This window comes from Phyllostomus hastatus, unplaced genomic scaffold, assembly GCF_019186645.2.
Source record: "Phyllostomus hastatus isolate PE091 unplaced genomic scaffold, TTU_PhHast_1.1 phas_contig_137, whole genome shotgun sequence".
NCBI classification, from domain to species: Eukaryota; Metazoa; Chordata; class Mammalia; order Chiroptera; family Phyllostomidae; genus Phyllostomus; species Phyllostomus hastatus.
The window spans coordinates 7869683-7897469 of NW_025333583.1; the positions used below are offsets into that span (position 1 = coordinate 7869683).

The 27787-nt window shown below is 60.6% G+C and overlaps 2 protein-coding genes across 2 annotated transcripts; one reads left to right on the forward strand and one right to left on the reverse strand.

Annotated features, from left to right (window-relative positions):
• Positions 1 to 148: 148 nt before the first annotated feature.
• CHPF (chondroitin polymerizing factor) lies at positions 149 to 4958 on the forward strand. The gene is made up of 4 exons (XM_045855328.1): positions 149 to 713; positions 1692 to 2265; positions 2787 to 2966; positions 3290 to 4958. The coding sequence occupies exons 1-4, from the start codon at positions 400 to 402 to the stop codon at positions 4547 to 4549; spliced, it is 2328 nt and encodes a 775-aa protein (XP_045711284.1). The 5' UTR covers positions 149 to 399; the 3' UTR covers positions 4550 to 4958.
• Positions 4959 to 5559: 601 nt separating this feature from the next.
• ASIC4 (acid sensing ion channel subunit family member 4) lies at positions 5560 to 27215 on the reverse strand. The gene is made up of 10 exons (XM_045854632.1): positions 26551 to 27215; positions 11215 to 11359; positions 10990 to 11117; positions 10634 to 10796; positions 10112 to 10168; positions 8033 to 8186; positions 6742 to 6833; positions 6586 to 6665; positions 6160 to 6264; positions 5560 to 5974 (listed from the first exon to the last, which is right to left on the reverse strand). The coding sequence occupies exons 1-10, from the start codon at positions 27130 to 27132 to the stop codon at positions 5861 to 5863; spliced, it is 1620 nt and encodes a 539-aa protein (XP_045710588.1). The 5' UTR covers positions 27133 to 27215; the 3' UTR covers positions 5560 to 5860.
• Positions 27216 to 27787: the final 572 nt, after the last annotated feature.

A 27787-nucleotide genomic window follows, 5' to 3' on the forward strand; every position in this document is an offset into this window, starting at 1 on the left:
CCGCCCCGGCGTCTCTCTCTCACTCGCTGTGGAGGGGGCACTTCCGGGGGTCCTTCCCCTTTAACCTCCCCCTACTCCTCCCTCTCCGGTAGCTGGAGTCCAAGACCCCACCCCGGGGGCGGGGCCCTCGCAGTGACACGTCGGACAGCGGCTGCAGCGGCGGAGGCTCCCGCACCCAAAGCAGGACCCTGGGCGATACAGAGCGGCGGCCGGAGGGGGTTTGGAGCGCGGAGCAGGGAATTCGGCTCGGGCCGCGGGCTCTGCTCAGCGGGGCGGGAGCGGGCCCGCCCGCTTGGCCCGGGCCCTCCGGATACGCCCCCTCCCCGGTCCCGCCCCCTCGGAGCCTCCTCTGGCTGCTCCGGGGCTGCTCCAGGGCCGGGGGCCCGCGGTCCCGGCGCCATGCGGGCATCGCTGTTGCTGTCGGTGCTGCGGCCCGCAGGGCCCGTGGCCGTGGGCATCTCCCTGGGCTTCACGCTGAGCCTGCTCAGCGTCACCTGGGTGGAGGAGCCATGCGGCCCAGGGCCACCCCAACCCGGAGATTCTGAGCTGCCGCCGCGAGGCAACACCAATGCTGCGCGCCGGCCCAACTCAGTGCAGCACGGAGCGGAGCGCGAGAGACCCGGAGCTGGCGCAGCCGCGGCGGAGAACTGGGAGCCGCGTGTCTTGCCCTACCACCCTGCACAGCCTGGCCAGGCCGCCAAAAAGGCCGTCAGGTAAGGATCAGTCCCGCCAGCTCCACCCCGTGGGCACCAGCGGGGACGGGCGCTCTGGGGAAGCCGCCGGGGGCCGGGTCAAGCTCCGGAAGGAAGAGACTAGGCGGCCAGGAAGTCTTTGGGCCCAGATAACTTCCGATGGCCTTGCTTCCCGGGGAGCTGCGGAGTCCATCTGAGGCCCTGTCTGGGTCCCGTCTGGCCTGGGCCGAACTTGTCCGCCTCTGTGCTAAACCAGCTCGACTCCATGATCCCCCAAAGATCCTCTTAGCTTCCTGACTAAGCTGCCGGGTTTAGATAAAATATTGGTATATAAAACGGGTTTAAAGAGAGAGGGAAAGAAAAAAGAGAGAACTGAGGCTTACCTGTATCTGTCGTTCCTGGGTGGGACACCTCGTGATGAGTGTGTGGGAGAGGAGTGACAGAGCCACCCCACTAATGCCACTGTCTAGTTAAAAGAATTTCTCCTAAGTAACACTGAGTTCAAATTCCAGTTCTGCAATTTACCTTCTGTGTTGTGGTCGAGAAGTTACTGGAACTCCTGAGCTCCAGTGTGCCCCTCCCCCAAACACACTCAATACACCCCCTATGTCATGTATTCCATTACATCATCTAGGTAATGTATTTGTGGTGTAATGGCATATTTACACAGAAATAAGCCCTGTATGCGTGGTGTGTAGAATACCTGTGAGCCAAGCATTTGCCTAAGTGTTTTAAGTAAATATAATCAACCCCATTTTTCAGTTGTGGCTCCTGAGGCACAGATAGGTTACATAGCTTGCTCAAGGACACAACTAAGTCGTGAAACAGGGAATCAGACACACAATATGTCTTTCATATCTGCATGAATATTGCCATCTCCCCCAAAACACTGATCTTTCACTTAATTCCGCATGACCCCTGGGAGGGAATTGTTATTCTTATCCTAGTCCTGCCCACCCTGATTATCTTTTTGATCATCTCATGCTGTCTCCTCCCCAGAACCCGCTACATCAGCACCGAGCTGGGCATCAGGCAGAGGCTGCTGGTGGCAGTGCTGACCTCACAGGCCACACTGTCCACTCTGGGCGTGGCCGTGAACCGTACGCTGGGGCACCGGCTAGAGCGTGTGGTGTTCCTGACAGGCTCTCGAGGCCGTCGGGCACCACCGGGCATGGCTGTGGTGACACTGGGCGAGGAGAGACCCATCGGCCACCTGCACCTGGCACTGCGCCACCTGCTGGACCAGCACGGGGACGACTTTGACTGGTTCTTCCTAGTGCATGATACCACCTACACGGAGGCGCACGGACTGGCGCGCCTCGTTGGCCACCTCAGCCTGGCAGCTGCTGCCCATCTGTATCTGGGCCGTCCCCAGGACTTTATCGGTGGAGATCCCGCCCCAGGCCGCTACTGCCATGGCGGCTTTGGGGTACTGTTGTCGCGTACTCTGCTGCAGCAGCTGCGCCCCCACCTGGAAGGCTGCCGCAATGACATCGTCAGTGCAAGTCCAGATGAGTGGCTGGGACGCTGCATCCTTGATGCCACCGGGGTGGGCTGCACTGGCGACCACGAGGTGAGAAGTGAAAAGATAAGCCGCCCCACGGGTGCCTCCTATCTGAGCTTGTGCATGTCCCCCGAGAAACAAAGGGGTGGTTGGAGATAGGGGCTTGGGTTTCCATGCCAGCTCTATCCTTTTCCATCCCTGTGACCTTGGGTAAATTACTGAATCTCCTGAGTGTCAGTATCTTCATGCCAATGGAAATAATTATTGCTTAGGGTCATTACAAGGATTAGAAAAAATGAGGGAGCCTTGCACATAATGGGTGTTCAGTGTTTGGCTATTACTATTTTATTTGAGCCCCTGGACAGCTCTGAGACCGAATGCATGCCCATTTTACAGGATGGGCTAGTTAGCAAAGGCTTCCCCGAGGTCATACAAGCTCATGACTGGTTAAGGTCCTTAAACCCACAGAATTCTGACTGCGCGTCCACAACAGGTCCTAGGAGGGGTAGGTGAGACACATGCTCTGAGGCGAGGGTAGAGGCTGTTCCATCGTTCTTCCCATTGTGGACCCTTTCCCTTCCTCTCCCTAGGGAGTCCATTATAGCTACCTGGAGCTGAGCTCTGGGGAGCCCGTGCAGGAGGGGGACCCTCGCTTCCGCAGCGCCCTGACCGCCCACCCTGTGCGTGACCCTGTGCACATGTACCAGCTGCACAAGGCTTTTGCCCGAGCTGAACTGGAACGCACGTACCAGGAGATCCAGGAGTTGCAGGTATGGTCTGGGCTGGGGTGGGGAGGCAAGTCCCGTGAAGTCTTAGAGATCCCAGGCGAGTAAACTCTGAGTACTAGAGTTAGAACACACCTGCCTCCTGTCCCTGTTTGTTCCTGCCTATCCTGAGAAGCCCCGCCATAAACCCCCGTGTTAACTCTCAGGCTGCCTGCATCTGGGGAAGGGATAAGTAGAGGCTCTGAGAAGGCAGAGGTTGGCAGGGGACGGGACCCATCCTGAGTGGCACCTGCCACTTGCCCCATCCCCAGGCTGTGTGCTGGCCCCTGGGGTCTGTACCTTGCTCACGGTCTGTTTCTCCAACCCAGTGGGAGATCCAGAACACCAGCCGTCTGGCAGCTGATGGGGAGCGGGCAGCCGCCTGGCCTGTGGGCATTCCAGCACCATCCCGCCCAGCCTCCCGCTTCGAGGTGCTGCGCTGGGACTATTTCACTGAGCAGCATGCTTTCTCCTGTGCTGATGGCTCACCCCGCTGCCCTCTGCGTGGGGCTGACCGGGCTGATGTGGCCGACGTTTTGGGGGCGGCCTTGGAGGAGCTCAACCGCCGCTACCACCCAGCCCTGCGGCTCCAGAAGCAGCACTTGGTTAACGGCTACCGACGCTTCGATCCCGCCCGGGGTATGGAGTACACACTGGATCTGCAGCTGGAGGCGCTGACCCCCCAGGGCGGCCGCCGGCCCCTCATTCACCGAGTGCAGCTGCTGCGGCCGCTGAGCCGAGTGGAGATCCTGCCGGTGCCCTACGTCACCGAGGCCTCACGCCTCACCGTGTTACTGCCTCTGGCTGCGGCCGAGCGTGACCTGGCCCCTGCCTTCCTGGAGGCCTTCGCCACTGCAGCTCTGGAGCCTGGCGATACCGCGGCAGCCCTGACCCTGCTGCTGCTGTATGAGCCACGGCAGGCCCAGCGGGCTGCCCACGCAGACGTCTTCGCCCCTGTCAAGGCCCACGTGGCAGAGCTAGAGCAGCGTTTCCCCGGTGCCCGGGTCCCCTGGCTCAGCGTGCAGACAGCCGCCCCCTCACCACTGCGCCTCATGGATCTGCTCTCCAAGAAGCACCCGCTGGACACACTGTTCTTGCTGGCCGGGCCGGACACGGTGCTCACGCCTGACTTTCTGAACCGCTGCCGCATGCACGCCATCTCTGGCTGGCAGACCTTCTTTCCCATGCACTTCCAGGCCTTCCACCCGGCGGTGGCCCCACCGCAGGGCCCAGGGCCCCCAGAGCTGGGCCGGGACACGGGCCGCTTTGACCGCCAGGCAGCCAGTGAGGCCTGCTTCTATAACTCTGACTATGTGGCAGCCCGAGGGCGGCTGGCAGCGGCCGCGGAGCAGGAGGAGGAGCTCCTGGAAAGCATGGATGTGTACGAGCTGTTCCTGCGCTTCTCCAGCCTACACGTGCTGCGGGCGGTGGAGCCGGCGCTGCTGCAGCGCTACCGGGCCCAGACGTGCAGCGCTCGGCTCAGCGAGGACCTCTACCATCGCTGTCGCCAGAGCATGCTGGAGGGCCTGGGCTCCCGCACCCAGCTCGCCATGCTGCTCTTCGAGCAGGAGCAGGGCAACAGCACCTGACGCCACCCTGCACCCCAAAACCTTGGCCTGTCGGTGCTTTTCCCCCAGCCACCCAGGGCCACCTGCCAGCCTCCCTGGACAGCCTCAGACTCCAGAACAGCCCGCTGGCCCCCTCTCTCTGGCTTTGTGGGTCCTCAGGCTCAGCACAAGCCCTGTGGGAGGTGCCCTGGGAGCCACCCCTTCCCGCCCCGGATCCCGGCCCCTGACGCTGCTGATTCAAGCTGTGGCCTCAGTATTTATGTAGTGCAGTCTGTCTGACGCCAGGCCTGCCTCCGAGTCCTGGGGGCTGGGCTGTAGATGACTTGTTGGGGAAGGAGGGAGCTAAGAGAGGAGTGCGGGTGTCTCCCAGCTTCTCCCTTCTGGACCCCTGATGGAGCTCTCTGCCTTGAATAAACTGGCTGAGTGTGGACTGGTGATTCTGAGTTTTTGAAAGCTAGGCAGGGAGCAGGGAGGGCTGGCAGTGAGGATGGAGGCTCCCTGTCCTCCCTGGGCCTGGATTTCCTTTTCCCAGGGAGCACATCGTGCATACACCCAGCCCTGCCCCAGCTTGGTCACACACACACACACACACACACACACACACACACGCAGAGAATTCCTTATGCCTCTTTATTCCTAGTTTCATCAGCACTTTATAAAGCCAGACTGGAGACAGAGGCCTGAGAAGACTTTCCCACTCCCAAGCTCAGCCAGGGTCTGAAAGGCCCGCCTGCTCCCTGTGGAGGGGGCTTGGGGGGCGGGGATCGGGCAGGGGAACCCGAGCTGGGCCAGGCCTGCTGGGCCACCCGCTCCCCCTGCCAGATGAGGAGCTGGGCCTGGAGAGGGGCAGGGAGTAGGAGAAGCCCAGCAGTCCCGACTCCTGGGAGCCCGCCCTCCCCTGCTGACACTCTAGGGCTGGGACCCTGGCCGTCCCTGAATCACCCACCCCATGGTCCCACCCACCTTCTATATCTGTACCCCCACCCCCACCCTGTCCTCCCTAAATATATACAAATGTACACAGGGTTCCACCCCTTCTGGGGCTTCTCCACCTCCCTCTCTTCTCCCCTTTCCCCTCCCTGGGGGCCCATGGCCTGCTCTCCAGCCTCCCTGGGCACCAGCCTCAGGAGGGGAGTAGGGACAAGAAGGACCCTTGTGCAAAGCAGCTGGTGCCACGGTTGGTGAGGAGAGGGACTGAGTCTCTGTTCTAGTGAGCACCACTGCCCTCCCCCCGCCACAGCCTTGGGCTGCCCCCGGGGCCTTCTGTCCCAGGAGCAGGAAGATCCAGGGAGGAGTCCCAGACTCCTGGGTCCTTTCAGATACAGCATCATCCTAGCAAGCGAAGTCTTCAAAGAGGCCTCCTGGGGGGCCGTGCGGGTGGTGATGGTTGGGGAGCAGGTTGCCGGCTCCCCCACCTTCAGCCTGACCCCGGCCTGGACAGGGACTCTGCAAGGTGAAGCGGGAGACTTCAAACCACACCCCCAAGGCTTGTACAGCCAGCCTTCCCGTGTCCCTGGGGCAGAGGCTCCAAGGGGGCCAGGGACCCCGTCTCGTGGGCCAGTCCAGAAATCACCAGGGCGCTCAGTCCTGGGAGAAGGAGCTGGCTGCTCGCCCTGCAGGCTCACCCTCACCTGCTCTTTCAGCTCCTGCAGTCCCAAGGTGGAGATGCCCCCCGTGGAGGTCCTCAGGGGGGTCTTGGGACGACGCCACACCCGCTTCAGTCGGTCCCAGGACACCTTGGGGTTCAGGGTCAGGGCACAGCTGTGGGCTCAGGAGACTTGGCAGAGGGGAGGGGCAGACTCACCAGACTCACGTTATAGGGCTTGCTGCCCAGCCAAGCCCCGCTGGGACCCCTGGTCCTCTCCACCCATCCCTTTCTCCTGACCTCCCAGAGCCCTCAGACCTCCCGGTCAGCCAGGGGACTCGGGCAAAGGACCCAGAGCCGGACTTCCCAGCTAGACCGGCTCCACCAGGAAGCCTGCACTGCCCCTCTGCTTTTCTCAGAGCCCCTCCCCCTCCTCGCTGTGTGGGGGGCTCCAAACAGACCCCTTCCTTGCCTCATAGATGTAGTCCAGGATTTCCAACAGTGTGAGGATGCTGGCCCCGATGAATAGGCCCATCTGTCCCCCGAGGTCTCCTGGGGCGCATGAGAGCAGGGTCAGAGGGAGCAGGCCCAGCGGGCCCACACCCACGGAACCTGGGCCAGGTCTCACCCAGCAGGGCTGACAAGCCATAGGCTGCTCGCTGCTCCATGGCCTCGGAGGTCAGGGCTTCAAAAAAGACATCCAGGACGAGGAAGTTCTCCCTGCGGAGAAAGGAAGCGGGATGTCCACGTGAGACCACCTTCCCAAGGGGGTGGCTGGCAGGCACACCCCAGGGCCAGAAGTGCCTATCCGAGACCCCCTGTGCAGGGAAGCGGGTGGCTCCCCTGCGACTCCCAAAGGCTGTGAGGGGAGTTGGTCCCAGGTGTGCATTAGCATCACACTCTGAAGGTTAGCAAAGGGCCTGGGAGAGAGAAAAAAAAAAAAAGCCTGAGCCTGCAGTTTCCCGCCTGCCTTCCCTAAAGCAGCAAATAGTGTTCATGTTCCTCACCCCTGTACCTCTCTAGAACTTTCAATGGCTCCCTATGGCCAAGAGTCCACTCCAAAATTCTTCTCCCAGACTTCCAAGGCCACCCATGATCTGTTGCATTGTCTGTGCCTTCCTATCCAAGCTGCCTTCTTATCCGCATCTCAACCCCCCGCACCCCCTCCCCCCACTCAGGCCAGTCTCCACATCATCCCACAGCTCTCTAACTGGGATGCCTCCCCTCTCTCCTCTGTTCTCTTCCCCTCACAGACCCGGGGTCCTCAGAGGCCCAGCCCACACCTCCCCAGCTTCCCCTCCCCCATGCACATTCATCTCTCCTGGGGCCCGAGGAGCAGCACCACACAGCCACAGCCACAGCCACACATGGTTTCATCCACAAACTGTGCCATGGGTTTTGTGTCGTAATCACCTCTGTCCCAACAGACAGGACCCAGCACTGGGCCTGGCGCTCAGAAGATGCCCAGCATTTGTAGACTGGCTGCAAGGTACCAGACTCAGCGCTCGCGGTGGCCCCTCCCACAGGCCACCCCACTCCTCTCCCAGCCCTCCGTTTCTCTCCCTCACCATGGCATTCACTCAACATGCCTTCAACAGCCCAGGTTGCTGGGGCAGAAAGACACATAACAGAGGGCTCTAAAACAATAGGTACGTGCAATGGCAGCGACAGGTACAGGGTGCTTGGGACCTCAAATGAAAGGCATTTGGACCAGGGGCTTCAGTGGAGGTGGAGACAATGGATGTGACTTGGAGGATGGGTAGGGATCAATCGGAAGAAAAGGACTGTGAAAAGCATTCCTGGCAGGAGATTCCTTATTAACAAAGCTGCCCCCTGCTCCCCGTCTCCACCATGCACCAGGCCTGTTGAGGGTGGCCTCCGCCCCACACACGCGCACACGCTTACATGCGCACACATACCGTATGTAGGTTTCATTGCGGTTGTACTTCCTGGCCAGGTACCGGGCTGAGCCCCTGTTGGGGATCCTGACCATGGAGATCTCTTTCCCGTAGCGGGTCAGGTTGCAAGGAGTAGGACAGAAACACGGGCCCTCGGAGCCCCCACCCAGGGAGTCTGCAACACAGAGGCACCAGCTGCAGTGGGGGCGGGCAGAGGCCTGGGTGGCCCAGAGGCCCACCAGCTGCAGAGGCTGTCCTGAGGCAGCCACGTCCGCGCTGAGGGCCTTGGCTGTCCTCTGGGCCTGGCACTGCCCAGAGGACACGGGATGGGGGTCCCATCCTGGACCAGCTCCAGACTATCCAAGACAGCAGGTGAGGCTCCCAGGCACCCTCCCACAGGCTTGTCCCTCTGTCCCCCAGCTCCCTGGTGCAGGAGGTCCTCATGGCTCAGAGGGAGGGCCTGGCCCATCCACCAGAGCTGATCAAACACATGAGGCCTCAGACACACCGAGGGACCTGGAGTGAAGGCCAGGATGAATGGGTGGATAGGTGAGTGGTTGGATGGACAGAGGGACAGACAGACAGACAAAAGAACAAGTGGATGGATAGGATTTGTATGCTCAGTATGCTGGGTTTTCTCTGTTGAGCCCTTCAGATCCACCCTCCGTTCTCCTCCACCTTTCTCTGTGGCCAGGAGGCTGAGCTCGGCCAAATATATCACCTAGACCCCCCTCGTCTTCCACCTTGGGGCTGGGTTTGGCCAGTGGGAGCTCCCAGCAGGGTCAGAAGGCAAGGAGGGGAGAGATGCCAGGGTGTTTCTTTTTCCTGGCTTCCTTACTGCCAGGCCGCAGCTGGCAGAGGCTTCATCCCTCCTCCCGTGCCCACAGCTCCTGTCCGTTGGCCCTCTCGGACAACCAGTGCTCTCTCTGGGCTCCAACGTGGGTTCCTTCCTGCCCCCACCCAGGCCTGGGGGAGTAAAGCCCCCCAATGTTGCTGGTTCTGAGGAGCCTCGCCACCCCTTGTGGTTCACTGGTCCGTGCTCGCACATCTGTTCCTTCACTAGGCACTCTGCGATCGCCTCTTGGATTGGCACAGCTGGTGCACAGAACAGAAGGTCCCCATGTGAGTCCATGGCCCCGGCACCTCCTCCCACGGCTCCATCATCTGGATCATTGCACTGCTCTTCTTACCAGCCACCCTGCTTCTGGCCTCGCTCCCCACCTGTCCATCCTCCACCTCTAATCAGAGTCACCCTCCTAACATCAGAGAGTGCTCTTGCCATGCCTTGAGCCACTGTTGGCTTCCCAGAGCCTCCTCTACTCTTTCCCCTCCCCCCGCCACCCGCAGGCTTCTGCTCCCCCTCCTGTGTTCTCTGCCCTCGGCACTCTGATCTTGCAGTGTGCTAGACACACACTCCCTGGCCACAGGGTCTTTAGCATGCGCTGTTCTCACTGTCTAGAACACACCCCCGTTTCACCTGGGTGACTCTGTCCCTTCTAGGAATCCTCCCTGCCAAGCCAGGTCCCCACCGCGGGGCCTTGCAGGACCCCTGAGTTTCCCCTGTGTGAGAACTAACACAGTGTGTTGTCACGCCTATCCACGGCCATGCCCAGCAGTGAGCTCCACAGGACCAGAGCTCTTGTTCCCCCTCTCACCTCCTGCACCCACACGGGCTGTGAGCGCCTGGAGAATGGATGGATGGATGGATGAATGAATGAATGAGTAAATGAACTGCAGGTCAGACAGGACCTGTGGACAGATGGCGTCTGCCTTCCCCACACTGAGAGCCAGCGATGCATTTTTCCTCACACCAAGAGAGCAGTCGTTTCACTTCCCCAGAAAGGCAAGCTCATTTGCTGACCCAAGACAGGAAGCCTGGATTCTCTGCAACCCCTCACCCCCTGCTGCCTCCACTTACCCAAATGTCCACACCCGCCAAGGTCTTCAGACCCCTGGAGGTATGGGATAAGTCTCAACCCCCAGGAAGAGCCCCCCGGGGAAAGGCTGGGGGGAGGAGAGCCCAGGCAGTTAGGAGGAGGGCAGACAGAGAGGTGAGGAGGAGGGTGGTGGAGAGGCGGAAGGGGAGCAGGCAGCACGGACCCAGGGTGTGGTCGGCACACTCAATGTAGATATTTGGTGGGCAGATGGTCTCGTTGCCTAAAAGGAGAGAAGATTATTCCTGGAGGCGAGGGTTCCATCCCCAGTCTCCACCACATTCCCAATGTGGGCACACTCGTGCTCGCACACACACATACCCAAAATAGGCATGTTTGCACATACACATGCAGGCATGGCTGTATACATGCTCATGGATATAAACACAAAAGTGTACACCTGCAAACATATGCATATGCACGTGTTCAAGCACATGCACGCAACCCCCACAAGCACACAGGTACAGAAGTACATGAGCATGTGTATGCATAAATGCATATTACTATGCATGTGTGCATCCCACATGCACATGTTAAAACATGCATAAAATCCCACGCATATGGATGCAAACGTGCACACATGTTGCACACATGCGCCTGCCCATGCACATGAGCAATGCTCTGCTCCTGGAGGTTCCGGAGCCTGGCAGGGTGGTCCAGCAGGTCAGTGGGGAGGTGGGGTGCCCACCTGGCATGTGCACCATTCGGCAGTGGCAGCGCTGAAGCACGGCCTCCTTCTCACAGCGCAGCCGGCAAGCAGACACACTGTAGGCTGAGTAGCCCTGAAGCTCAGGCTCCCTGAGCCCACTCTCCGCCCGGCAGTTGCCCCAGGGCTGAGGCAGGTAGGTCAGCTGCAGAGGTGGGCATGACGGGGTGGGTCATGCCCAGGAGTCCCACCCAGACCTCCAGTGCCCACAGCCCCAAGCAAAGTCCATGGGCAGACTGATGGGCTGTGAGCTTTGGGAAGAAGGTCTGGTCAGCATCCCCGCTAAGCCCAAAGGCTCTGCCCCGTGCCCAACCCAACGCCCAGCTGGAGGTGTTCACCCGCTGTTCCTGGCAGGACACGAAGGTCTGGAAGCCTGGGGACACGCCGAAGCCCAGCTGGTGGATGTAGGGTGGCTCCTCCTGGCTGTGGATCTGCACTCGGATGCCAGCCTCAAACGACGTCTCATCTGCACGGCGGAGACAGGGAGCTCTCAAAAGCCATCCCCGGCAGGTGGTCCAGGCCAGAGCCCCCAGGTTGGCCCTGTCCCTGCCCCACCTACGTACTTGTCTCTCTCCAGATGGGCAGGTACTCCTCCTGCTGGATGTCCAGCATGATCTCCAGGCCACTGCCCATGCCCCCCGCCCGGCTGGGAAGGGAGCTTTGTGGGTCCGCGTTGAAAGTGTAACACTTCCCATAGCGAGTATAGACCTGGCAGGGGAGGGGAGGGAGGGAGAGAGAAGAGAAGGGGAGAGGGAAGGAGAGGCTAAGACAACTCCTTATGCTTAGGGTTCCCTGTCTCCCCACCCCCTGCCAGGGTCACCAGACCTGCCTGGGCAGCCCTGTCCCATATTCCAGCAATCAATCTACAGCCCAGCCTCTCACCTGAGCTCCACCTCTTCTGCTGACATCCTCCCTTAGATGATCAAAAGGCATCTGCAGCTTAACAAATCAACAGCAGACTCTGGACATCGTCCCCAATCCCGGCCCCGCACACACACTCTTCTCCTCCTCTGCATCAGGGCCTCTGCTGTCTACGAAATCGCTCAGGCCAGAATCCCTGAAACCTCCTCTCCCTCACCAGCAGCTTCTTGGGCAATTCTCTTCTGCAATCTATTTAGAATTTACCCACTTTCCTTCCACATTGCATCCCCCTTTCTGCCGTCATCTCCCTCCCACCTGGCCACGGCAGTTCGCTCCTAGCCAGTTTCCCTCCCTCCATCCTCAGCTCTGCCTCCAGGCCATTCACACAGCAGCCGGAGCTCCTTCCAACCAAGCGACCAAGTGGCTTAAAGCCCCCAAAACGGCGACAACGGCTTTCCATTTCCTGCAGAATAAAGCCAGACTCCTTCCCTAGCCTGAAAGTCACCATGGAAGGCGACCCTTGCCAATCTCTCCTGCCACTCGACCCCCAGACAAATCTCTGACAAATTGAAACTCGTGTGCCTTCCTTCCTCGGACCTTGGCTCAGGCAGGCCCCTCTTCTGGAATGCCTCCCCTCCCGTTTTGGTGAGGTTCGCTCACTGTTCGTCTCTCAAACCTCAGCTGAGGTTTTCTTTCCTCATATGCACACTCATACACCACACACGTTCCCAGTTTCACCCCCCAGCCGGCAATCAGCCTGTTTGTTGGCTAGCTTTAAGTGCTGGTCAAGGCCCAAAAGCAGCCCTGGCTGGTGTGGCTCAGTGGGTTGAGCACCAGCCTGCAAACCCAAAGGCCACAGGTTCAATTCCCAGTCAGGGCACATGCTCGGGTTGCAGGCCGGGTCCCTGGTTGGGGGCATGTGAGAGGCAGCCAACCATGTTTCTCTCACACATCAGTGTTTCTCTCCCTCTCTTTTTCTCCCTCCCTTCCCCTCTCTCCAAAAAATAAATACAATCTTTTAAAAATAAAAAGACCTGAATCGACATTGTTTATCTGTCTGTCTCCTAGTAGTTCAATGTTCCTCTTTCCCCCGCCAACAGAGTTTGTGCTGCACAGGACCAGTGACCCTGTCTGGTGTCCCCAGCACCCAGCCCAGCACACCCGGAACGCAAAGGACCAAATCAGCAGTTGCTGTTTCTGCAGCGCAGAACGAAGCCGGTCTTCGACCCGGCGGAGAGCTCCCCGGCACAGACACAAGAGGGCGCTGGCGCCTCGGGGATGGAGGCCGAGGCCGGCGGGGCGCAGCTGAGGTGGGGATTTGTGGCAGCAGCTGGGTGGGAGGAGGTTGAGGGAGAGGCAGACGCCAGTGTCCCCTGCCAGGCTCGCCCCACAGAGACAAGCCCCCGTGTCAAAGCCATCACAGGCAGCACCATCCCTGGGGGCCAGGGGTCAGTGCACTCAATCACTCTCTCTCGCTCCCCCTCCCCCTCCCCTTTCCTTGGGAACATATTTACACTGGCAAAAACTGGGAGGAAAGGCTTGAGGCATGTTAGGGAAAAGCTACCCTAAATGCCTAGCTTCAGAGGAGCAGTGTAGAAGGCAAAGGGGCTGGGTTGAGGGCAGTGGGAGTGAGCAGTTCTAAGAACTGGGGGGCTGGGGGCACCCACGTTGTAGGGTGAGGTTAGGTCCCCCATCCTCACTGGGTTAACAACCCTGCTGAGCCTCCCCTCTCACATGGTTCTTCTAACACCCTGACACCCTGCCTCGGGTTCCTAAAACAAACACGCACCCTGCGGTTTACAGAACACGGCAACATCTACCGCTGCCCCGTTTCATCCCCTCGGCAACCCTGGTGTTGGGTAGGTGGAGTTAACCGGATTATTACCCAAGGGCCACACCACTAGTCAGTGGGAGAGACGTGATTCATCTAGACCCAAGACTCTACCTGTTCTGGGGAGGTGCCCCCCCATCCGCCCAAGCCCCAGCTCCTGCTCCAGCCCCACTCAGCTGTGATGTGACCCACGACCACCACCCCCTCGTCTCCTGTCCCTCCTTCCTGTCCGCTCCACTCCTCTCCACACCTTCCTCACTCTTTCTTCTCCATGTCTGCTGCTCTCGATCCCTCACCTCCCCTCCTGTCCCTCCCTTCCTGCTTCGGCATCCTCACCCCCTTCTGGCTTCCGGTTCTTAACTCCGTTTCACCCGTGGCCAGCTCCCTGCTGTGTGTGTGTGTGTGTGAGTGTGGGTCAGCAGTAGGCACCATGGACAGCCCAGCACACTCTCTCTGGCCCAGGCACTGCGCTAAATGCTTAACATACTCGCTCCAGTTGCACCCTCACAACCACCCTACCTCTGACTGAGGAGGAACTGAGACTCAGGGAGGTAAGCTGATCTGCCCAGGTCTCCAAGGTCCGTGCTCTGCAGACTTTGGTGTGCTGATGTGCGCACAAAGCACCTGGGGATCTTGTTAATGCAGAGTCTGGGTGTGTTAAATGCACTGGGGGCAGGGGCAGGACTCAGAGTCCGCATTTCCAACCACCTGCAGGTTGCACTTTGAGTGGAAAGGCCCTAGATGGAGTGGGGAGAGTCCAGCTAGACCCGTGTTCTCCCTGGAGAGAGGGGGACCCTGACACTGGGTGCAAGATTTCTGTGTCTCCAGTGGTGCAGGAAAGGCAGAAGGGAATATGTAAGTATTTGCCTCAATTTTCAAAGCACCCACCCTCTTCCTATTCCCAGCCAAGATGTTGGAATCTGCTTTCGCTGATGCAGCCCGTTTTGCGTGAATGCTCCAGTTGAGAGGTTAAGCAAGGCATGAGCTGCAGGGGGGACCAGGGTGGTGAGCTGCTCACTCGTGTGCCCCAGCGTGCTGGATCACGGCAGCAGAGCCCTGCCTGTCGGCAACTCCTGGTGTTTTCACAGCTCGATCTCATCCACAGGACGGTGGACCGCCTGAGGCCAGGAGCCCCATGTTGCCATCTCGGCACCCCCAGAGCCCAGTGCAGTTCGCAGAAGGAGGCCTGAGGCAGAGGGAAGGAGTGCAAAGTGAGCGCTGCCAAATGCCCCAGCTTCGTACCAGGTCCCGTGTTACGGGCCTGTGGTCTGTTTTCCCCTGCGGGCCTCTAAGACGACCACGTGAGCTAAGCAAGTAGCATGGCCTCCATCCGATGATGAAGAACCTTAGAGATGCAAAGTGGCTTGGCTAAGGACACACGGCCAGTGAATGAGACTCAAACAGAATAGAGCCCGATGCCGAAACGGTGCTTCCCAGTCATCTGGCAGTGTTCCCGGAATGAGCGGCTCGGGTGGATTCCTCACCCGCCGTGGGTTTGGGGCAGCCTCCCTGCCTGAGGTCCCCAACAGGTACACGCAGACGCACACTGCACGGCACGGAGCCCAGCGCTGGGCAGGGCCAGGCCAATGGGGACGGCTTTAGCTCTCACGGCTTTGGAGGAGAGCGGGTATGTGGCACCCCAGCCTAGAGGCGGCTGTGACAAAGGAGGATGGGTGGGAGGACTTTGGGTCCAATGGGTGTAGTTGTCAGGAAATGGACAGGCCAAACTGGCGGGGCCAGGCCACCTGCACAGCCCGGGTCAGGCCCAACTGCTGGGCAGAGCAGAACGTTGCTCTGGAGACGGTCCCCGGGCCAGGCAGGCAGTGGCAGGTGGAGCCGCCAGCTCCTAAGTGGCAGAATATTTGTGGCAGCACAGCCCACAGCTTCTTCCATGGAGACGGCACGACCGCTCAGCCAGAGGGTCCCACTGGCTGGCCACTGCTCTGTCCCCACGGACTGGCCCGAAAGGAGGGTGTGTGCACAGGAGGTGAGAGTCCGAGGCTCGGCCACGCAAAGGGGCAGGTTCCGGGCCAGGATGTGCACTGATGGGTTGAGGGGCTGTCTCCAGACCACCCACCACCAGCCCTCAGCCCCAGACCCTGTCCACACCTCAGGCCCCGCCTCCTCCTTCAGCCTGGCCCTCCCTCTTCCGTGCCCTTCCTTGCTCTCTGCCTCGGTTTCCAAGCCCACCCCCCTGGTTCCAGGCTGAGGCACAGGGCCTCCCAGACCCCTTCTGAACCTACGCTGGACAGCTGCTTGACGAGAATCTGTCTGCGCTTCGTGAAGACCCTGGGGCCTCTCCACCGCCTTCCTTCCGGCCAGCCTCTGCCTGTCCCTCCCGGACTGGCCCCCCTTTAGGGTTAGCCTGGACCTGCTCTGGGTCGGTCTGTCTCCCAGCCTCTGTCCCCTGATCTCGGTCTCTCTCTCAAGTCCCTCCTCCGGGCCTGTCTGTCCTCAGCATCCAATCAATTATCCCTCTGGTCTCTGTTTCTCTGCCTCTTGCTTTTGGTCAGCCTGTCCATCCCCCCGGCCTCTGTTGTCCTGGCTCCCACCCCACCCCATGTTCCTCTGCTCTCTGCACCCCCATCTTGTTTGCTCTCCTCTCCGTCCCTCAGTCCAGCTGTCTGGTCTCTATCTCTCGTCTTCCTCTTAGATTCTTCCCTGGCCCTGACGCTGCTCCCCCTGTCCGAGCTAGACACCCTCCCCTGGTGCCCTCCCCTCCTCCACCCTGCCATTCCTCCAGGTCTGCCCCAGATAACGACCAGGGGGGTCGAGAGGGACCCAAACTTGTGGCTTTTCTGTCCTTTGAGTCTCATCTACCCACAGCCTCCATTTCCTCTGGCTGGCTTGCCTGCGTTGTCTCCCACCCTTCCCCACCCCCTCCTCCTCCCTGTAGCCACAGAGCCCATGGGGTTAACAGGCAATTAGCAGGTCCAGGGCTCAAAGCTGTGAGAGAGAGGGCCCAGCCTCCAGGAGATAAGGAGCCGCCAGGAGCAGTGGAGGCTGGGCTAATCCCGGAGCTAATCTGCAGCCTGGGCTTTATCTCCACTGTGCTTCGGGCACCCTGCCTCTGCCAAGGCCCTGGCACCCCCCCTTTTCCATGGCAGCTTCATCCTCCCCGCTTCCAATTCCATCAGCTCTCCTCCGCTGCTGCAGTCCAGCCCCGAGCCTCTCACTTGGGCCCCGGGATCATTGCTCCGGAGCCCTGCATTCCCCCGGGGTCCAGTGGAAGGGGGTGCATCCTCGTACACCCAAGGTTGGAGCGCTCCAGGCCCAGTTTTACTCAGGGGTGGCAGAAGCATCCAGGTTCGAAGTGTCCTCCTTCTCTGTCCTCAGGAGGGGCAGAGGCAGGAAGATGGCACCCACTCAAAAAGCCTGGGGTGTCTGAGCTGGAGGAAATTGGAAGTCACTCAGTCCAAACCCTCACTGTACAAAGGCCAAAGCAGGAGTCTGGAGATGGCAAGGTGCATGTCCGAGGGTGCACCAAAAAGGGGGGCAAATTCAGAATGAGAGCCTAGTCCCCCCACCTAGTGGCCCCAGCATTCTCCACTAGCCTCAGTCTCTCCCAGGGAGTCAGGAGACCCCGGTCCCAGCTCGGGCTCCCCCACTGACAACCTATATAAACCTGGTTAGTAAAGTGATTGATTGACTTCTCGGGGCCTCAGTTTCCTCATCTGTTCAGTGAAGATAGACATTCCTGCTTGATTAATTTCATAGGGTGGTTGTCTCAAAAGAGACAAAATATATGAAAGCCATTTGCAACACTGATGTCTCAGTGTTAGTAATAAGAGTGCTGTAGAGACCAGGAAGAACCACGCTGGGGCAGAGAGCACCACTGCATGTGGCGCCAGAGACAGGGCCACATAAGCTCATAATGTGTGGGGGAAGGGGCACATATATTTCGCAGCCTGCCAAAACGGGGTTCAAATCCTGGCTTCGCCACCAACCTTGGACGAACAACCTTGGGTGCATGATTTAACCTGTCTGAGCCTCGGGCTGCTCATCTGTAGAAGAGGAATGAGGATTCCTTCTCCTAACATTAGTCATGAGGATTAGAGATCAGCTCAAGAAAAGTGGAAGCTTATTCGGGGAACGGAGCTTCCTGCCAAGATGGTGCGGCCATTTTGGTCTTGGATTCGTACCGGGCCCGTCCTCACAGGGCCTCCCGCACCTTGGTACAGGCTCTCTCTCAGGTACAGCGATTTGGGAGAGACAGTGCTTCGTGGAGGATGGAGCTCTACCAGAGCGAAACGCCCAGGCTCTGAGATGGGCCTCTCCCACCAGATGGGAAGCCGCACCCGGGGCCCAGGCCAGAAGCCCAGTGTGGCTCACCACCAGTGGGTTCAAACCCCCGTGGGCCCTGCCCTTATCATCTGTGGGATTTGGACTCCGTCATGTAACCTCTTGGATCCTCCATTTCTCACCTGTAAAATGGGAATAATAACAGGCACCCTTCAGGCTACTGTGATGAGAGAGAGGCAGCTAATGTTTATTTAGTGCTTACACCGTGCCAAGTGTGGTCCTAAGTGCTTCATTAACTCCTTAATCCTCACGGAAACCCCAAACTGGAGGTCTCTTATCATCTCCATTTTGTAGACAAGAAAGGAGGCCCAGAGAGGTAAGGAGCCTGCCGGGGCCACGTGGCGTGGCAGAGCAGGGCGGGGGTGGGGGGAGCAGGCGGTCTGGTGCTGGTCTGCACTCACAGCCACCGTGGGATGCCATGTGCCCGGCATCGCGCCGGCAAACAGTAGGCGCTCAAGAAGCGGTGTGTGCTCCAACAGCGCTCATTTGCCCAACACTGTTCCTTGAGCCTGTGCAGTGTGTCAGGTGCGGCGCCTGGTGCCGGGGATGATTCAGAGAACCAAACAGTCTCAGCCCGAAGGAGTTTTCTGTCTGGCTGCAGAGGCATTTGTTCACGCACAAAGTGTTTGTTGAGCTCTTACACTCCGAGCCAGGTGCCAAGCGGTGGGCACCAGAACACAAAGCGCACGGCTACAGTCAGATCGTTGCTACTTGTGCTTGGTGCTGTGATGGGGGGCTGGGCCAGTCCTCCCACAGTGGAACAGGGGTTCGATTGGGCTGGAGAGTGAAGCCCCCCAGAGCAGGCCCAATCACCGGCTGGGGAAGGGCATCAACGATGCCACTGTCAGACGGAGGGAGAACATCCCTCCCCAAGCAGGCCCGACCCCCTCCCTTACCACGGGGCCAACACAGTGGCCCACCCCTCACCCCTGCAGCCACTCAAGTGCTGTTCAGGGTGACTTCCTCCCCGAGGTAGAAGTGCTGTAGGGCCTAGGAGGAAATGGGCGCAGGATTTGTTCAAATGCAAATGTGGGAGGGGTGGTGGGAGAAAAGTAGGGACCGGGGCTAGGTCGTGGGACTCCAGGCTGAGGCCGCGCTGGCGGCCGGGGACCCCTTGGGGCCGCGCGGGGCAGAACACCGCGATTCCAGGCGAGCACCGCCTTTCCGCCGGAGAGGAGAGCTCGGGGCTCCAAGACGCAGGTACACAGCCAAACCTATTGCCAGGTAGCGGCTGCCTAGGCCTCAAACCCTAGAAAGTCAATTTTCCAGGCGGGAATATTTTTAATTTGCAACTAAGTCCTTCCCTGATATTCCCGCCCCTCGATGCAAAGTTGGGCGTCCAAGAGTTTTGCTTACACAGTGGAGCACAAACCCACGGCGCGGCGGGAGCTCAGGAGCCGAGCCTGGGAAGACGGCAGTGGAAGTGGTGGTGGTGGTGGTGGAGGTGGTGCAGGTGGTGACGGCGGTGGATGGGTGCGTGGGCGCCGCTCCAGATCCCACCCCCGCCCCCACATCTCCACCCCCGCACAGGTACCCTAGCTTACAGGCCCGGCCCACCCGCACCCAGAGGGCCACACCCAGGGGACTGCACCCAGCGCCGCGCGCTCCTTTCCGCCTTCCTCTCTCCCGCGGGGCAGGCATCCATCAAAGCGCCCGAGCGCCCTCCCTCCCGTCTCCTCTGGGCTCCTCCGCTCTCCTCCCTGGGTTTGCCTCATTTGCATTCCCTCGGCTCCCGGCTCCTCGGCAAAGTGACCTCCGCACACAGCGGCGCCAGAGGCTTCCACCGCGGAGGGAGCCACCGCCGCCCGCCCGGCCGGGGAGGGGAGAGGGGGCGAGAGGCTGGACGGCGAGGCGGGGGCCGGGAGAGAGGCCTGCAGAGCTGGGTGCGCCTAGCGGGCCTGGGAGAGGTGGGAAAGGCCTGGTGCCGGGGGAGGGGGGGGCGCAGAGGGACTCGGGTGGGATTTGAACCCTCGACCTCAGGTCCCCAGCGGGGTGGGAGTGTGACTGGGGGGGCCAATCACCTGGCCGGCGAAGCTGCGCCTCAGAAACGGAACCCCTGTTTGGAACTTGGGGTTCCCCGTCAACTCGTTTTCCTCCCTCCGCACTCCCACTCGAGAAGGGCCAGGCGTGTGGGGCAGTCGCCAGGGGTCCCCAGCCCGCCCCACCCCCGAGGCTGCCCCGCCCCCGCCCCCGCCCCCGCCCCACTTCTCGGGCCCGCCTAGCCGCCTCCCCTCCCCCGTTTGGTATTTACACCTTTCACACATTTGTAAGCTATTATCCTGTCCACGCTTAGTCACCGCTGAGCCAAGCGCCACGGATTTAGCTCCTTTAATCTTTCCTCCTAAATCAATCCTCCATTTCCCCTTAATCATCCCGTGGCTCCTCTCTGAACTCTCGCTGCTGCCTCGGCTGCTGCAGCCCTTGCCTGTCTCCCTGGAACGGCTCTCCCTCCAACCCAAACCGGGTGTCCCAAGGGCATGGTGAACATTGAGGGGTGGGGGGCAGGTTTCCAGCGCTGCCATCCTCTGGCCTGGGAGCCGGGGTAAGACGTGTAGGCACCCTCTACCCCTTCGGGAAAACACGGCACTGCGAACCCTCACCCTCTGGGTGTCTGTCCTCCCCCTGCCTCGCACCCCCATTCATCTGGGATGGTTCCAAGACCCTAAGCCTGCACCATGATTTGCAAAAACAATAATATAACCCAAGAAACCACCCTCGGGCCTTTGGTCCACGGCTCTGGCTGTCCCCACTGCAGCTGCTTTAAGGAGGGGGCATTGCCGGGAGGGCCTGGAAGGGCAGGGAAGCACGGTAACCCCCAGCCTGAGGCTGCCCTCTCCTCCCCTCCTGCAGGGTGACTGACTGCCCATCTCCACCTGACCACCTTAGTCTGCAGGCCGCATTCACTCTCTCCCCTCCACCCAGGGGTCTCAACCCGAGCAACCCTGAGGCTCTTGTGCTCCCTAGGGTGCTCCCGCCCCCCTGCCCCCCATTCCTGATCCTTCCTGCCCTCTGCCTGGGCAGAGCAGAGGCAACCCTGCCGCCAGCCACGAGAGGGAGCAGCTTCCCCCGGGAAGCAGAAGGGCAGGGGTGGGAGTCCCGAAAGGAGCACGGGTAGGGGAGATCGAGGGAGGGGGGATGGGAGGGGCACGTGGGGGCCATTTCTTCAAATGCTAATCAGCATCTTCCGGCGGTGCCTTGAGAAGCTGAGCTGATAATGAGCCCAGCTCGGGGCTGATTCCTGATTAATGAAGAGGCCACTGGGCCGCTAAGTGGGGCTGGGTGGGGGCACGTCCCTCATGGCCCTCCCGCTGCCCTTGCGGACCAGCCCTCCGGAACAATAACAGCCCCTGCCCTTAGCGTCTCTGCCACCACCACTCAAATCCCCCTCTGCCAACGCCACTGGCCAATGAGTGTGAGCGCGTCTGAGAGCGCCCCCTTCAGGGCCAGCAGCCAGTGGCAGGGCGGCCGGTGAGGGCTAGTACGCTGGATTCCTGTAATTGAGTTGTAGGTAGTCCTCAGAGTCTTCGTTTTTTAATCAGGAAAACTTTTATTGAAACAGTCAAGGTTCAGGGCTTCTCTGGACAACTTGGAAGGCTTCCCCAACCCCCACCGACCTGCACCAACCCCCACCAATACCGGGCGTCCCTAACCATAGGGCAAGTTAGCTGGGGCGGCTCCATTCAAGGATAAGAGGTTTTTAGGCCTCCCCAGGGCCCACCCTTCCCTATGTGTGTGCCCTCCCAGGCTGGACCTGCCTGGCTCCTGAAAGCAGGACCAACCCTGAACTAGCTGTTGAATTAAATGTTCTCAAGTTTCATGCCTCAGGGGAAAAAAACGGGACCAGAGGGGACAGAGGGCTGGACCAGGGGTGGGGATCAGAGAGGGAAGCTCATTTGGTAGTGAGAGCCCTGGACTAACCTCAGCGGATACCCCCTCCCTTCCAGAGTCAAGAAGGCAAAGGCCCTCAGGTCTCTGGCCACAGTGGCAAAGGCATGGAGGGGGGATGCATGAAGAAGCCCCTCCCATGGCCACAGACAGGGAGCAGAGGGCTGTCAGGATGGGCCTGACCGCACCGGGGAAGGGAACAGGCATAGGAGGAAGCTTGCACAGAAGGCAGGGGTTTGCCGTGGGGCCTTGGTAAGGGGTCAGGGGAGTCAGAGAGTGATGGGGAGCTTGCACCTTGCTCCCCTTGCCTCCGCGCTGTCCTGGTGGCAGCTGGGGTGGACCTGGGAGAGGAGGGAGGAGGACAGGGAGGGGACTGCCCAGCTGGAAGAGGCCTTGTCTAATTGTGCCTGATTAGTAGAGAGGAAGAGAACAGGGCGAGTGATTAATAGTCTCGGCAGTCACCAGCATGTGCAGAGGGAGGGCTGGGAGGGGGAGGGAAGTCAGAGCCCGGGGCGGGCGGTGGGGGGGGGGATGGAGACAGTGGAGTGCCCACAGGTCCTTGGTCACCTGCCCCTCCACGGAGAAGGACAGGTTTATACCCCTGTCTCCTCAAGGCTTCATTCCCCATGTCCCCTGCGCCTCGACTTTCCAGACAATAGAAGGGAGAAGACCAAGGTCATGTCCCGCACCCAGGAAGAAAGGTGTACTGCTGCTCACGCGGTGTTTCCAAATACCTCGATGTGCCCAGACACAGGCCCTATCCTCGGCTCAACCTGGGCCCTCAGCCCAGCGATTAGATGCCAGGATTCCAATCACTGCGCGCAGCTGTCGCCTTATATTCTTTGATACCAGTTGGAGTTCCTAGCCCCGCCCAGTCTGGCAGCCGGAGCCTCGTTCCTAGGACCAGGGCTGCCCTGTCCAATACGGCAGCCACCAGCCACATGCGGCTACTTGAAGGGAACATTCATTTTCTCTGTCACACTAATCACGTTTCAGGCGCTCAATAGCTGGGGTGGCTAGTGACTACCATGTGGGGCAGCGCAGAGACAGGACATTTCTGTCATCACAGGATGTCCTGTGGGGTAGCAGTGACCTCCAGTGCGTGCTCACGGTCCCGCACCTACGCACCTACGCACCTACACGTATGCACGTGAATATTTGGGAGGGTTGCTTAGCAGGGGAATGCTCTGAGAGGGGAGGGAGGGAGCGGGGGCTTAAGGGTCTGGAAAGGGGGAGGGCGAGGTGATGGAGAGCAGCGAAGGTGCCGGTGGACGGGTCAGAAAATGGCAGGTGGCACTGGGCACGGTCAGGCGAGAGAGAGCCAGGAGTTGGGGCGGTGGCATTCTGACAGCTGACACTTTGTGCGTGCCAGGTCCTGTGCTAAATAAGCTCTCGCTCTAATCCCCGCAACGACCCACATTTTTTAGGTTCTAATATTCTATTTAATGACTACAAAAGCTGACGCTTGTGGAAGCTCTTCTGACTCCTCCAAGGGCGCACAGCTTAGAGGGGAGAGCCAAGGTTCGAATCCACGTGGCCTGGCTCCAGAGCCCGCACACTTGACTGCCATCGCGTACCGTCCCCAGCTGAGAGGAGATGCTGGATGTTAGAGTCATCCTTGCATTTTACAGCTAAAGAAATGATGCCCGGGAAGGAAGAGTGATGTCTGCCTTCTAGTAAGCGGGCAGGCCGAGAGCGAGCCGCGGTGGGGAAAGTCTGGATGGGCCTCGGAGCGCTGGAGCAAGGGAGCAGATGGCGGGAGGAATCGGGGAGGAAAGGGCGAACATGAAGGTGGCAGTGACATGTGGAGGCAGAGGTGGGCTGGGCGTGGGTTGGTATGAGCGTGATGAAGTAGGGGAAAGGGAAAGAGGAGACGAGCTGGGGGGGGGGGCGCGGTAGGTGGAGGGGGGCCTGGGGCGAGAGGCGAGAGCATCCTCACCCAGGGGCCATCTCTTCTCCCTCCCCGTCCTCTCTCTCCTCTCTCTCCTCTCTCTCCAAACCTCCCCCGGCCCAGCCTGGCTCATTTCGTAAACCTCGATTTCCTTCAGCCCAGAGTGGTCTCCCCTCTGAAGTCGGGCTCTTACTCTCCATGTACCTAGTTTGGCCACTCATCCTGGCACCTCGTGACACTGTTTGGCTTGCACGGCTGGGTAACTCTCACATGGTTGGTTAAGCTTTGGAGTGGCTCCGTCCCCCTTCCACCACAAGACTAGAGGCTGCTTGAGGACAGGGACCGGGGACGAGGGCTTCCCTTCTTTGTTCTCGCCCACAGCAGCTGGCAGGGAGCCTGGGCAGTGCTGGGAACACCACGTTGATGGATGGAGTGAGGGAGTGGTTGGGAGTCAGCAAGGGGAGATCAGGGAACGTGGGGTGGTGGGGAGAGCGATCGCAGTAGTAACAGAAGCAAGAGCAGCAGCTTAGGGGACTGGGGGAGGGTGAATTACCCGGAATAAAAATAGGCTGGAAAATGTGACATTTATTAACTTGGATTCCGGAGGAAAGGTCACGGCAGAGTGGGGAGTGGAAAGGAGGAAGCGAGGGAAGCAACAGAAAACACACAACAGCCCCTTCCCCAAAGCCTGTCCCCGTCACTGAGCATCTCACCACTCGCGCCCCGGCAGGCTCTCCACCCACTGGCCGCTGTGTGCCCGTCTCCCCACCACAGCCCCCTGTCGTGGCTCCACGCTCTCACCACAGTGCGTAGTGGGCCTCACGTCCTCATCAGAGACCCCCTGTCTTCGACTCCACACACCTTATCCCATCGTGCTGAAACAGCGCACCCCATCTCCCCCATTGCCATAGATCATGGGCCCCCCTGCCAACCCCTAAGCCCAGACCCTGGGAATATGCAGCAGGCTCAGCCCTAGAATGTCAAGTCCAACGGAGAGTTACACTCAGCAGATAGGGGTGGGGTGCGGGCAGGAAGGTGTGGGGTCCAGGCTGGCTGGGGGGCAGGGGAGCAGGACCCAAAGGGAAATTCCTGCTCCTCAGTGGCTGCTTGTCCCCTCTGCCCCCTCACTGTCCTGTCATAGCCCCAGAGCTGAGACCCACGACTTGTATTACCCTCCACCCTCCAGCCCCAGGGCCTGGGCAGGACCCACCTTTATCCCCACTAGGGTGTCCCCAGGATTCAGAGAGACTCGCCAGCCTTGATCAGGGGACTCCCTCTTCCCACACCCCCTGGCACCGGCTCCTTTTCTGGTGGGGAAGCAGGAAACCCCTGCCTGCCTCACCTTGCTTCCTCGCCCCTCCGTCCCTTCCGCTCCTTCCCTCCCGCTGAGGTTTCACCCCTCTTCTCCTTCCTTTCCACCCCCCGCCAGGGCCTGGGACGCACACTCCCACTCAGGAGCACAAAGCCCCCATTGATTCCCGCCCCAGCAACACCTGCTCAGACTGGGCTCTGTCCCCCCAGCTCGGGGTGAGGATATGGTACAGAGGAGCCCCGAGGGCCTGAAAGTCCACATTCACACCCCACACCCCAGCTCTTTTGGGGGACTCTCCCAGCCTGGCTTTGGGAGAGGCAACTTCTACCTAGAAGAGGGGGTTTGTAGCTGGACAACAGGTCAGTGCCCCTGACTCTTCTCCCAGCACAGTCCTCTCCCTCGGTCCCTTCCTCCATGTCTGCCCCGCTCCTCCGTCCCTTTGACACCGGACCCCAGGACGCAGGCGCGGTGGGAGCCAGGCACTTGGTGGGAGCGTGTTTCCTGGTGAGACTGAGGCAGTGAGCGAGTGAGCGAGTGAGGACCCGGGTTGGTGGGGGGTGGCCGGGCCGTGAGGAGGGAAAGTCTCCCATCTCTTGCGCTGGCCCTGGAGGCTGCGCTGGAGTGGGCACCATGTTGACAACATGTGTGTGCATTTGCGTCTGGGCAGTGGTAACATGCGTGCAGACACACACGTTCTGGGAGTCAACTGGAGTGAGGGCAGTCATCTCAAGCGCCAGGAATAATAGATACCCCGTGACTGGGTGAGCGGGGCGCCGACAGACAGTGTACAAGACACACCCCCACACTCACACGCGTCGTGAGGGGTGGCGGCGGCAGCCCCCACCTGGGGAACAGGGGTTCAGATAGATGGGGGGGTTGCCATGAGAAGGCACGGCACCCCCAGCATGACCGTGTCCCTGGCAGCTAAGCAAGAGGTGGGATGTGAGCACAGAGATAAGTAGCTCCCCAGATGGGTGTGTGGGTGTGTAGGTGTGCACGTGAGTGTAGCGGCAGGGACACTGAGAGTGTGTGACACGGAGTGTGCAGGAAGCTGTGGCCCGGAGCCGTAGCGGGGGGTGTGTGTGCGCGCCCAGCAGCGGCGAGGGCGAGCCGAGCTCCGAGGAGTGAATGGAGTGAATGAGTGATTCTCGGTGTCAGAGCCAGGGCCGGGCAAGGGAGCAGCAGGAGCCAGGGGACGGAGGGAGGGACTGGAGAGTGGGAGAAGCCAGAGGGGCCGCATGAAAGAGGGATGTGTGAGGGAGCCTGTGAAGGGGGGGGGGTGTGGGAGACACAGACACAGAAGGGACACTGGTGCCCAGTGTACGCGAAGATCGCCTCTATCCAGCCTGCCGGCCGGGCCGGCTCCCCAGAAGGCAGTCTGAGTCCTTCCCCGGCTGGAGCCTCCCCCAGACACCCTCTCCCCATCACCCTCATTAGGTGAGGAGAAGAATGCAGAAGTCACAGAAGAAACGTGGGGTCAGTGGGTCCAGCCTTGGCGTGGTACACGCCTTCCCTGCCAGCTGACCAGCTGCGGGGCCCCTGGGCCCACTCCAGGCCCCCGGCCCCAGCCCCGGGCGCTGCAGCAGCAGCAGCAGCAGCAGAGCCAAGAAGAGGAGCAGCAGCAGCGCCAGGGTAAGCCTCTGAGTGTCCCCGGCTCCGTGGCTGTGGAGCCAGAGGGAAACACCAAGCTTGGGGGAGACGCGAGGCCAGCCTCTGGTGGCGGAAGGAAGGGAAACCCGGTTGAGGATGCCCCCGCGCGCCACCCCCCACCGGCCTCCGGCCACCCCAGGCCAGGCGGGCCAGCTGGCAGGACTCACCACGGAGAAGTTGCTGGCGGAGCAGTGATGCCCACTGAAGTTGCAGCTCTTGAGCATGTCGGCCAGCTGGTGGCCAGTGCGGTTGAGGATGTCTACCATGTCGGGCTCCGGGTAGCGCAAGCCAGCGGCACGGTGCCCATCCCGGTCTTTGGGGGGCAGCCCTGTCAGATTGGCCAGGTGGAAGATGTCAGCGTCGCTAAGTGCCGAATGCCGGAAGCGGTTGATGTTGCAGAGGGTGACAGCTGGGAAGCCCGCCACTGGGGCAGGGGCAGCGGGGTCCATTGCCACCAGGTGAGGCCAGGTTAGGTAGCCCCGGGCCAGGCCCGCCGCCTGGTACAGGAAGGCAGCCAGCGAGGTGAGTAGAGCCAGTGCCCACAGGGTTCTACGAAGTCCGTGGGGGCCTGGGCCACAGGCCCGGCCCAGCCCGTGCAGAGTGCTCGTGCTGGCAAAGGTGGCCAGGTCCCGGGGCGCTGCTGCCCCCCGCGCAGCCCCCAGGAGGCTCTGCTCATCCCCTGCCTCCTTCTCCTTGGGTTTCGCATCCTCCTCTGCAAATTTGATTTTGCACACAATCTCGATCGGCATCTGTCCCCGGCTGCTGGGACTGGACTGGCCAGAGCCTCCTTGCCCCTGTCCCTCCCTGGCCAGCAGCCCCTGGTGCCCTCCGGAGTGTCGGTGGTGGCAGCGGCTGCTCTTCTAAACTCAGGGCAAGCTGGAGGAGGATGGGGACAGGGTGGGGGCCTGGGGTGGGGGAGTCACTCCCACTCCGAGCAGCTCCGCAGCCCTGGTGCTGCCTCTGCCGCCGCTGCCTCTGCCGCCGCTTGTCTCTCTCCTCGATCGTCTCCTTGTGGCTTCCCTTATCAGCACCAGCACAGCTGTCAGCCCCTGCGTGTGTCCCTGCGAGCGAGCGAGTGAGCTGCTCCGCCACGCCGCGCAGCCCCAGCCACTCCGCTCAGCATGTGCTCCGGAGCCCACCCCGTGCTTAATAATTCAGGACATGTCAACAGCGTTTCACCGGCGGCACGGGCGGCAGGAGCCAGGCCAGGGGAGGGGGCGGCCCCCAGCCTAGGACGGGGATCCCTGGTCCCTGCCTGAGACCTAGCTGATCTGATCCCCGAAGTCTGGCTAGACCTTAACCACTCATGGGGTGCTCTGATGGCCCCACTCCCAGGCCACCCAGGGAAGAGGGCTGCACCCAGAGTCCTCAGCTCATCCTGCCACTTGTTCTGGACCACACCTC

Coding starts and splice junctions, on each gene's coding strand:
- CHPF (XM_045855328.1), top strand. CDS start 400: ATGCGGGCATCGCTGTTGCTGTCGGTGCTGCGGCCCGCAGGGCCCGTG. Junction 714..1,691: donor GCCGCCAAAAAGGCCGTCAG/GTAAGGATCAGT, acceptor TCTCCTCCCCAG/AACCCGCTACATCAGCACCG. Junction 2,967..3,289: donor AGGAGATCCAGGAGTTGCAG/GTATGGTCTGGG, acceptor TCTCCAACCCAG/TGGGAGATCCAGAACACCAG.
- ASIC4 (XM_045854632.1), bottom strand. CDS start 27,132: ATGCCGATCGAGATTGTGTGCAAAATCAAATTTGCAGAGGAGGATGCG. Junction 10,169..10,633: donor CCGAATGGTGCACATGCCAG/GTGGGCACCCCA, acceptor CTCTCCTTTTAG/GCAACGAGACCATCTGCCCA. Junction 6,666..6,741: donor TGGCTTGTCAGCCCTGCTGG/GTGAGACCTGGC, acceptor CATGCGCCCCAG/GAGACCTCGGGGGACAGATG.